Source organism: Rhinoderma darwinii, chromosome 6, assembly GCF_050947455.1.
Source record: "Rhinoderma darwinii isolate aRhiDar2 chromosome 6, aRhiDar2.hap1, whole genome shotgun sequence".
NCBI classification, from domain to species: domain Eukaryota; kingdom Metazoa; phylum Chordata; class Amphibia; order Anura; family Rhinodermatidae; genus Rhinoderma; species Rhinoderma darwinii.
The window spans coordinates 4,368,686-4,381,002 of record NC_134692.1 but is presented as its reverse complement, the minus strand read 5'-3'; the positions used below and the strand labels follow the sequence as shown (position 1 = coordinate 4,381,002).

General features: G+C 44.0%; 1 protein-coding gene across 2 annotated transcripts in view; it reads left to right on the top strand.

The window, feature by feature from the left end:
* Nucleotides 1-12,317, top strand: part of GLI2 (GLI family zinc finger 2) — a 192,321-nt gene that overhangs the window by 154,784 nt on the left and 25,220 nt on the right. For both annotated transcript variants that reach the window (XM_075829056.1, XM_075829055.1), the window contains exon 6: nt 12,024-12,225. In XM_075829056.1, coding sequence (XP_075685171.1) covers nt 12,024-12,225 — 202 coding nt within the window. The remainder of the gene's footprint in view (nt 1-12,023; nt 12,226-12,317) is intronic.

Below are 12,317 nucleotides of genomic sequence, written 5' to 3'. Positions count from 1 at the left end.
CATACGGTGACATAGTAATATATAGTATCATACAGTGACATAGTAATATATAGTATCATACGGTGACATAGTAATATATAGTATCATACGGTAATATATAGTATCATACGGTGACATAGTAATATATAGTATCATACAGTGACATAGTAATATATAGTATCATACGGTGACATAGTAATATATAGTATCATACGGTGACATAGTAATATATAGTATCATACGGTGACATAGTAATATATAGTATCATACGGTGACATAGTAATATATAGTATCATACGGTGACATAGTAATATATAGTATCATACGGTGACATAGTAATATATAGTATCATACGGTGACATAGTAATATATAGTATCATACGGTGACATAGTAATATATAGTATCATACGGTGACATAGTAATATATAGTATCATACGGTGACATAGTAATATATAGTATACGGTGACATAGTAATATATAGTATCATACGGTGACATAGTAATATATAGTATCATACGGTGACATAGTAATATATAGTATCATACGGTGACATAGTAATATACAGTATCATACGGTGACATAGTAATATACAGTATCATACGGTGACATAGTAATATACAGTATCATACGGTGACATAGTAATATACAGTATCATACGGTGACATAGTAATATACAGTATCATACGGTGACATAGTAATATACAGTATCATACGGTGACATAGTAATATATAGTATCATACGGTGACATAGTAATATATAGTATCATACGGTGACATAGTAATATATAGTATCATACGGTGACAGTAATATATAGTATCATACGGTGACATAGTAATATATAGTATCATACGGTGACATAGTAATATATAGTATCATACGGTGACATAGTAATATATAGTATCATACGGTGACAGTAATATATAGTATCATACGGTGACATAGTAATATATAGTATCATACGGTGACATAGTAATATATAGTATCATACGGTGACATAGTAATATATAGTATCATACAGTGACAGTAATATATAGTATCATACAGTGACATAGTAATATATAGTATCATACGGTGACATAGTAATATATAGTATCATACGGTGACATAGTAATATATAGTATCATACAGTGACATAGTAATATACAGTATCATACGGTGACATAGTAATATATAGTATCATACGGTGACATAGTAATATATAGTATCATACAGTGACATAGTAATATATAGTATCATACAGTGACATAGTAATATACAGTATCATACGGTGACATAGTAATATATAGTATCATACAGTGACATAGTAATATATAGTATCATACGGTGACATAGTAATATATAGTATCATACAGTGACATAGTAATATATAGTATCATACGGTGACATAGTAATATATAGTATCATACGGTGACATAGTAATATATAGTATCATACGGTGACATAGTAATATATAGTATCATACGGTGACATAGTAATATATAGTATCATACGGTGACATAGTAATATATAGTATCATACGGTGACATAGTAATATATAGTATCATACGGTGACATAGTAATATATAGTATCATACGGTGACATAGTAATATATAGTATCATACAGTGACATAGTAATATATAGTATCATACAGTGACATAGTAATATATAGTATCATACGGTGACATAGTAATATATAGTATCATACGGTGACATAGTAATATATAGTATCATACGGTGACATAGTAATATATAGTATCATACGGTGACATAGTAATATATAGTATCATACGGTGACATAGTAATATATAGTATCATACAGTGACAGTAATATATAGTATCATACAGTGACATAGTAATATATAGTATCATACGGTGACATAGTAATATATAGTATCATACGGTGACATAGTAATATATAGTATCATACGGTGACATAGTAATATATAGTATCATACAGTGACATAGTAATATATAGTATCATACGGTGACATAGTAATATATAGTATCATACGGTGACAGTAATATATAGTATCATACGGTGACATAGTAATATATAGTATCATACGGTGACATAGTAATATATAGTATCATACGGTGACATAGTAATATATAGTATCATACAGTGACAGTAATATATAGTATCATACAGTGACATAGTAATATATAGTATCATACGGTGACATAGTAATATATAGTATCATACGGTGACATAGTAATATATAGTATCATACGGTGACATAGTAATATATAGTATCATACAGTGACATAGTAATATACAGTATCATACGGTGACATAGTAATATATAGTATCATACGGTGACATAGTAATATATAGTATCATACAGTGACATAGTAATATATAGTATCATACGGTGACATAGTAATATATAGTATCATACGGTGACATAGTAATATATAGTATCATACGGTGACATAGTAATATATAGTATCATACGGTGACATAGTAATATATAGTATCATACGGTGACATAGTAATATATAGTATCATACGGTGACATAGTAATATATAGTATCATACGGTGACATAGTAATATATAGTATCATACGGTGACATAGTAATATATAGTATCATACGGTGACATAGTAATATATAGTATCATACGGTAACACAATCATTTACAAAATGTGGGGCCTATTCACATGACAAACAATGAAGGTTTTCGGAGGGTTTAGCGGATCGCTGCAGGCACTTCTCCTTTGGCTGCCATCAGCGTCGAGCCCCTCCCCCTCACAATATTTTACATTGTGTCATTAATTGCATCCTGATGTTCTCTGGTGGGATTCTCAGCCAGCGGCGCCTTATGATGGGGGCAGCAGTGTTTTCTTAAGGAGCGACCAGATTAGCGTCTCCTGGTCGCCCTGTCATCATCTGCCGCCTTTAATCAGGATCTGGAGTCGATTTTCCCCTAAAACAAAACAGGCAAAATGCTGAGTTAATTATTTGCAGATTCCGTGCGCTGGGGGAGGGGCTACCTGCCCACTAACGACTTTATTTAGAAATATCCGGCATACATGATGTATATACTGGTGACAAGGCCTCGTGTTCTACCGTCTACGTGTGTGAAAAAAGTCAATCCATGTTCGTCATATACGTAAGATGATGGAAGCAGCGATACCCCTCCCCCGTCCCCGCAAATTCTACTAAAAGGGTTTGTCCAGTCTAACAAAGAAAAAGACGTCAAGTTCTGCAACTTACTAATATACTTTGTGTTTCAATTTCTCACCATTTTCAAGATCTCTGCTTACAGTCAGTGAATGGGAACATTCTCATTTACAAACAGAAGTTGAAAAACCTGCTGTGATCTGTTACTTCTCACAGCTGAGGATTTGTTACAATTACATCCAGTTTGTACAATCCCCTGTAAGCTTAACAGCCTGGACTTCGAACTGCTACATTTTACATGCACTAATAGGCCTCATGCACACGAACGTAATAGTTTTACCGTCCGCAAATACGGATCCGACAGCTTCAGACACACATCTGTAGCCGTCCGCAATTGCAGAAACGCCCATAGACTTCCGTGCCGCAATTGCGGACAATAATAGGACATGTTCTATATTTTGCGGATCATTTCCATGGCCCGGTCACACATCCGTAAATATACGGAAAGGTGTCCGTGGCCAATAGAAATGAATTGGTCCGCAATTTCATCCGTAATTATGGATTCCGTACAGATGAAAATTACAGTCGTGTACCTGACTCTATACACTGATACAATCTTTGCTTGCTGTCAGTGAATGGATGAATGTTTTCTTTACACCCGGCGCTTGTGAACTTATACAAACTCAACAATGTATCAGTGCAGGTAACATGTATCAGTCTGGAGTCCAGGCTGTTTCGCTCAGAGGATTGTCTAGACTGGATACTATTGTTACAAGCTCTCAGCTGTGTGAGTAGGAAAAGAGATGACTGGTTTTCTTGAGTCACCAAAATATAAACAGTTTCTATTCACTGACAGCAAAAAGATCTTGAAAATGGTGAGAAATTGAAACACCAGGTATATTAGGATGTTTCAAAACTTTTCCTTTTGCAATGAGTCAAGGCAGGTTTCAAGAAATCAAGAAATTAGTTCATGAATGTTTCTATTCACTGGCAGCAAGCAGAGATCGGGAAATGGTGTAGAATTGAGCTTTTTCTTTACATAAATGTGGACGGAGTCCCTTTAGCAGGGTCTGCAGTCTATGTATTATCCTCCTGGGGTCTCGCTATTTTCCCTCACGTCCCTCTGTCACTGTAATGCAAGGGTCCCGAGGTCACATCCACTGTTATATCCCCCTCACCCACAGATATCAGAGGAGGGTCGTGTTGGGCAGTGGGTGATTCTGGGTAACTATAAAGTGAATGTTCCTGTTGGAGTGGAGTTACCCTTTAACCTCCTGGTTCAGTCCTGGCCTCTTGTCTCGGGGGTGTCATTCGTCCTCAGACTTCCCAGTATAAACCTTCAGTGCGTATTCTTGTATACATCCTGGACACGGCCTTGCACGACCTCGCTCCCTGGATGACGCGCGCATTTGTCACGTGCAGGGAGCGATTTCTTGCCAACACACAGGCCGGCCGCGGTTTACTTTAATTGTCATCTCAATCATTATTTACAATAACATCACAACCGGATTATGACTAAAACCCCTAATCTGGGCGCAGGCGGAAGATGGGAGTCCTGGAGAGAACTTTGGATAATGTTTCCCTTTAAATAACCCTTTTTAAGCCGCCACACTAGAACTAGCATTAAAGGGCCAGTCACCGTCCAGAGCAGTTGTAAGAGGGGCGGCTAAGAAGTCACACATATTTTCTGCCCCTCTTGTCAGATAACAGGGAACAATAGATGTAAATCTACTGCACAGCGGAAGTAAAGCAGATAGACTGCAGGTTTACTGTCTCTTTAAGCTATAAAATATTAGAGCCTCCGCCTCGCAGGGGATATGACTGTTTTATGTAAAAAGAGCTCAGTATCTAATGAACGTCGCGCTTACATTTCTCACTATTTTCAAGCTTTTTGCTTGTTGTCAGTGAATTGAAATATTGTTAAAACCAGTTCTGATCTTATAATTCCCACAGTTGAGTTACTTATAATGTATCAATCTACGCGCTAAATACGGCACCTGCAAAGAAAAAGAAAATCCCTACAGTTTGTTGCAATGTATCAGTGCAGGTAACATATAGTAAAGGCTGTTCAGGTCTCAGATGTTTTTTTATAGACTGGATACAACTTTAAAAAATCGTCAACCATGAGAAGTATTAAGTCTGTACAGGTTTTCATCCCCTATTTTTGGTCACATTCACTGACAGCAAGCACATATTTTGAAAATATTGATAAATTGAAACACAAAGTGTATAAGAATGCGGCGGAACACAAGGTTGAAGCTTCATTTATATAAAAACCCCTTTAAATGAAGATGCCTACCTGTCATCGCTCGGGAGACAGCCAGCAGGTAGAGCATGTGACCTTAATCCAGGGGTGACTGTTTCCTAGATTTCCGGGCGTCTTGTATTTAGCTCTCAGTATTTCAGGCGCTCTCCATTCACGGTGGATTTGTACAATCTATAAACCATTCTGACAAGTATAAGTATTTAAAATCATTTTGGGATCGGTGTCCAGGAATTGTGGGTTTGGAGCAAACACTAAGAGCTGTCAGTGCCGCTCCAGCGAGCGTTCGGAGTCAGGATATGGGGTTCATTATGGCCGAGGCGAAGTGCAGAAAGGAGCCATTATTCTACGTTCTCTCATGAGGGGACCTACTACATAAATGTCTGATCGCCGCCTCATTACTGTCAGTTCAAGGCGTAGCCAGAAAACACGAGGAATAGAAAACGCGAGAAACTCCTTGATGCAGAACGGACTCCGTTTTGGCTTTTTCTAAAAATTTCCCCCTAAAAAAAAATCTGTTCTCCAATGCAACAGGTAGTGGTAAAACCACAAAGGAAAAGGCTTGAGGGGGTGGGGCATGACACAAGATTTCAAAGAACACCAAGACAGAATCCTTGTGTCATGCTCCGCCCCCTCAAGTCCGGCACTAGGCGTGATTCAGTATCCGTTTTGCCTGGATTGTTCCTTTAATATTGTGCCATATTCTATGTTTTGTGGTTTTGTTGGCATTCGCAGTGCAGTAGAAGCCTCACCACTTCTAGTACGTACAAACTTATCCAAATAAGACTAACAAGACCGTCAGATTCACACACAAATGCTCTAAACAGAATTATAACGTATCTTTATACAGGTCAGTGCTGCTTTTACCTGATACAGAGCTCCAAACCCCCTGTTTTGCAGCACACAACTATGGAGTTACATGATAACATTCTTCTGCTTGTAGTCAACACTAGGGGGAGCTCACTACATGCAATATATACAGCGCCCATAGAGTTACATGATAACATTCTGCTGCCTGCAGTCACCACTAGGGGGAGCTCACTACGTACAGATATATACAGCTCCCATAGAGTTACATGATAACATTCTGCTGCCTGCAGTCACCACTAGGGGGAGCTCACTACATACAGATATATACAGCTCCCATAGAGTTACATGATAACATTCTGCTGCCTGCAGTCACCACTAGGGGGAGCTCACTACATACAAATATATACAGCTCCCATAGAGTTACATAAGATTCTGCTGCCTGAAGTCACCACTAGGGGGAGCTCACTACATACAAATATATACAGCTCCCATAGAGTTACATGATTACATTCTGCTGCCTGCAGTCACCACAAGGGGGAGCTCACTACATACAGATATATACAGCTCCCATATAGTTACATGATAACATTCTGCAAGCTGCAGCCACCACTAGAGGGAGCTCACTACACACCGGTATATACTGCTCCCTTAGTTACATGATTACATTCTGCAGCCACCACTAGAGGGAGCTCACTACACACAGGTATATACAGCTCCCTTAGTTATGATTAAATTCTGCAGCCTGCAGCCACCACTAGTGGGAGCTCACTACACACAGGTATATACAGCTCCCTTAGAGTTACATTATTACATTCTGCTGCCTGCACCCACCACTAGGGGGAGCTCACTACACACAGGTATATACAGCTCCCATAGAGCTACATGATAAGATTCTGCTGCCTGCAGCCACCACTAGGGGGAGTTTAGGAGATTACGGCATATTATTTAGGAGTTCAGTGTATGAACTGTATGTAGTGAGCTCCCCCTAGTGGTGACTGCAGACAGCCAGCAATGTATTATGTCTGTGCAGGGGATTTAGAGCTCTGTATCACAAAAATGAATCTCCGACCACTATAAAGATATATTATAAAAAATAAAGCAGCACAGAATTGTGGACTTATCTAGACCAAAAAAAAGTGTTCAATTGTGGAAATTCAAGTTGAAGCCGGAACTATAAAGTGAACTCTGTGCCCTGATGCCAGTATTACCCATGGCTTCCAATTGCAGCGGGACGACTCTACGATGATGGCATGAGAGATCCTCATGTGTGGACCCCCGTCAGCTTTGCACCACAGGTTGCCTTTGCAATGACTGTGCTTGACATAGTCTCTTATAGACGGGGTTAGGTGAGCGATCAGGGAGTCAGGGGGTGCACAGGGACCTCGCAGCTGTGGGGTCCATCTCCCACTCATAAAGCAGCAATGGATCCGCACTTGAAGTTATCAGAAGATGAACTAGTCTAAGACTTTTTCCCATTAAGGGCTGGTTCACACCAGTGCAGCATCTGGATCAGTTTCCTCATCATTTTACAATGATAAGAAAGGAAAGAAACCTGACATTCAGACGGATCTCATTGTTTTAAATCGGAATCAATTTTGCTTTTTCCATCAGTCCTACTAGATTCAGGATGGAAAATCCAATTGAATTGAGGAATGACTGATGGGAAGGATGATAATCAATCATTGTGATCAGTGCCCAGTGACTATTTACAGGGTGGTTCCCTGATCAGTAGGTGATCATACACTGGGTGCTGAGGTCCCTGGTCAGTAGGTGATCATGTACTGGGTGCTGTGGTCCCTGGTCAGTAGGTGATCATGTACTGGGTGCTGTGGTCCCTGGTCAGTAGGTGATAATGCACTGGGTGCTGTGGTCCCTGGTCAGTACGTGATCATGCACTGGGTGCTGTGGTCCCTGGTCAGTAGGTGATAATGCACTGGGTGCTGTGGTCCCTGGTCAGTAGGCGATAATGCACTGGGTGCTGTGGTCCCTGGTCAGTAGGCGATAATGCACTGGGTGCTGTGGTCCCTGGTCAGTAGGTGATCATGCACTGGGTGCTGTGGTCCCTGGTCAGTAGGTGATCATGCACTGGGTGCTGTGGTCCCTGGTCAGTAGGTGATCATGTACTGGGTGCTGTGGTCCCTGGTCAGTAGGTGATAATGCACTGGGTGCTGTGGTTCCTGGTCAGTAGGCGATAATGCACTGGGTGCTGTGGTCCCTGGTCAGGAGGTGATAATGCACTGGGTGCTGAGGTCCCTGGTCAGTAGGTGATAATGCACTGGGTGCTGTGGTCCCTGGTCAGTAGGTGATCATGCACTGGGTGCTGTGGTCCCTGGTCAGTAGGTGATCATGTACTGGGTGCTGTGGTCCCTGGTCAGTAGGTGATCATGCACTGGGTGCTGTGGTCCCTGGTCAGTAGGTGATCATGCACTGGGTGCTGTGGTCCCTGGTCAGTAGGTGATCATGTACTGGGTGCTGTGGTCCCTGGTCAGTAGGTGATAATGCACTGGGTGCTGTGGTTCCTGGTCAGTAGGCGATAATGCACTGGGTGCTGTGGTCCCTGGTCAGGAGGTGATAATGCACTGGGTGCTGAGGTCCCTGGTCAGTAGGTGATAATGCACTGGGTGCTGTGGTTCCTGGTCAGTAGGTGATCATGTACTGGGTGCTGTGGTCCCTGGTCAGTAGGTGATAATGCACTGGGTGCTGAGGTCCCTGGTCAGTAGGTGATCATGCACTGGGTGCTGTGGTCCCTGGTCAGTAGGTGATCATGCACTGGGTGCTGTGGTCCCTGGTCAGTAGGTGATCATGTACTGGGTGCTGTGGTCCCTGGTCAGTAGGTGATCATGTACTGGGTGCTGTGGTCCCTGGTCAGTAGGTGATCATGCACTGGGTGCTGTGGTCCCTGGTCAGTAGGTGATCATGCACTGGGTGCTGTGGTCCCTGGTCAGTAGGTGATCATGTACTGGGTGCTGTGGTCCCTGGTCAGTAGGTGATAATGCACTGGGTGCTGTGGTTCCTGGTCAGTAGGCGATAATGCACTGGGTGCTGTGGTCCCTGGTCAGGAGGTGATAATGCACTGGGTGCTGAGGTCCCTGGTCAGTAGGTGATAATGCACTGGGTGCTGTGGTTCCTGGTCAGTAGGTGATCATGTACTGGGTGCTGTGGTCCCTGGTCAGTAGGTGATAATGCACTGGGTGCTGAGGTCCCTGGTCAGTAGGTGATCATGCACTGGGTGCTGTGGTCCCTGGTCAGTAGGTGATCATGCACTGGGTGCTGTGGTCCCTGGTCAGTAGGTGATCATGTACTGGGTGCTGTGGTCCCTGGTCAGTAGGTGATCATGCACTGGGTGCTGTGATTGCCTTTGAGCCTCATAGCTGCTTGGTCGTCCTTGGACATTGGTCTGCGCTCCGGGGCCACACAGAGTGCGATTGATCAGTTTGAGACCAGACAGCTGCGGACTCCGCTCTGTGACTGTCCTTGTCTTCTCACTGCTCACACCCTGCCAGATACTGCTCGGCCGCCGGCCACAGAGACTACTCTTTTTTAATGTTATTCCAAGTTCTGGGACTGCACATCCTGACTCTTCCCGGTATCGGCACTGCTGATGTGACGTGTCTGCGTTTATATAGACCTGGGCTCCTGCATATGAAGACATTACAGACCGCGGACAGAGGGGGACAGTCAGAGGGGGACAGTCAGAGGGTCACAGTCAGAGGGGGACAGTCAGAGGGACACAGTCAGAGGCGGACAGTTAGAGGGGCACAGTCAGAGGGGGACAGTCAGAGGCGGCCAGTGGGGCACAGTCAGAGGGGGACAGTCAGAGGGGGACAGTCAGAGGGACACAGTCAGAGGCGGACAGTCAGAGGCGGACAGTTAGAGGGGCACAGTCAGAGGGGGACAGTCAGAGGCGGCCAGTGGGGCACAGTCAGAGGGGGACAGTCAGAGGCGGACAGTGAGGGGGACACAGCCAGAGGGGGATAGTCAGAGGCGGACAGTCAGAGGCGGACAGTCAGAGGGACACAGTCAGAGGGACACAGAGGGGGACAGTCAGAGGGGGACAGTCAGAGGGCACAGTCAGAGGCGGACAGTCAGAGGCGGACAGTCAGAGGGGGACAGCCAGAGGGGGACAGTCAGAGGGGGACAGTCAGAGGGGGATAGTCAGAGGCGGACAGTCAGAGGCGGACAGTCATGGGGGATATATGGGTCTGTCAGAACAGAAGACTTCATGGAGGAAACCAAATTATTGCATGTAAATGGATCCAAAAAGAGAGATCTGTCCAATGATGATATAACCTGCGCACACGACGAGGGGCGTCCTCTATACCTGCACAGGAATGGGTTATTCAATGTAAGAGAAGTCAAACTATAAAACTTTCTACTGTCTTTTAATTGTTTGCAAATCCTGACCTAGGTGACCAGAAATGTTTCTCTAGTCTAGAACCGTTATACGGTAGAGATTGATCCCGGCAGCTACTATAGGGCTGGTGGAGAGAGGGTCTCCGCTCAGGTTGCCCCCTATGGTCCGTGTGTGGTCAGAAGCTTCTCTGCAGGCATCAAAAGATTAGAAAACTGGCGGGTGGAGGGAGAAACGTCTTCTCTCCTCCTGTCCTGGTGTGGGGACTGTGAACCAGGATGGGGAGAGGGGTTCTGGTTGGCCATAGAACCCTATCCTTATTTTATGGGGCTCCCCCCTTCTATGTGCGCCCCGGTTTTATATAATTCACCCAAGACATCTGCTCCATTCTAGACCAGGAAAGATTTGTGACTCACCCCAATGCAAGGGTCCAGCTCGGTTTACCATTAGGTGACATCATTAAAAAGCCGACGTCCGCACATTGGTCAGTAGACGCCGGCGCTCCACTCAGGAAGCGCTAAATCTTCATGAATATATTAATGGGGCTCTAGGTGAGCACCAACATAAATCAATGCAAACGAGGACAGAAAAATGAGCACAAAGTTTTTCCTTGTGTTTCATAATTTATCAAGGGAAGTGGCACATTAATAAACAGGTGTCCCCAGAGGTGGGCAGGTAACGGAGATAGATATGGCTGCCAGCGCTGTCCTGCATTCGCCAGCTAATAGAGCAAAGGCTTGGGAGGAACGCAAGGAAAACACATTGTAATCCTTCGCCTCCAAACCTTGTGTCATTATTCATCCCTCATTGGATAATTATATTCGTGCCGCAGATTCTCTGTGTTCATTACACAATAAGAGCGCAGCGGAGAGTCATTACCGAGGCGCGGCATCCACCGCCACTACGGGCGCCTGGAGGTAAAGCACAGGAGTCGATCCTCACAATTCAGGACAGTGGCAGAGCGATAAGGTTTGACCTTATGCAGTTTGGCTGTAGATCGGGGGCACACCTCTCCATGCACCCTATAGCAGTTACAGGGTCCACCTCTATAATATGTAGGGTCTTCAGTTAAAGGGTCACTATCGTTGTACTTAACCTATGACACATCATAGACCATGAACCCCACTGATCGCTGGAATAGAGGTGCTCATGTGGATTCGCAGGGGAATTTCAGGACTACTTTATTCTGTTGTGTATTTTCCGTCCGCAATTCCGTTACGTGTGGGCGAGCCCTTACGCTGGAGAACCTCTTTCTCTGCCGTTAAAGGGACAATCTCTATATTGAAGGTTCTCTTGAGTTTCTCTGTATTGATTTTGAAGAAACTTACACTCAGTAAATTGCTTTATCCAGATAGAATTCATGTGAACGCGGGGGGATCCTACAAACGACACCTCCAAATCCTGTACCCCCCACCACTCTTATATCATATCCTCCATAGGCGGATGTAATGGTCGCAGTATTGTCTAAGTGTTTGTCAGTCCTGATCACGTGATGTTTGTTGCTCTTCCCAGTATCACGGTTTTCGAGTCCCCGGGTCACCCCGAGATTAAGCCGGAAGCGGGCTCTGTCTATTTCACCCCTCTCCGATGCCAGCATTGACCTGCAGACCATGATCCGCACCTCGCCCAATTCACTGGTGGCATATATCAACAATTCCAGGAGCAGCTCCGCGGCCAGCGGCTCCTATGGGCACTTATCAGCCGGAGCCATCAGGTGAGTGAAGTGTCCGGATATTCAGGGGATGGGGAGAATATCGCAGCACATTATTCCTGTCATATGAGAACAAGCCTGGATCTCATCATTAG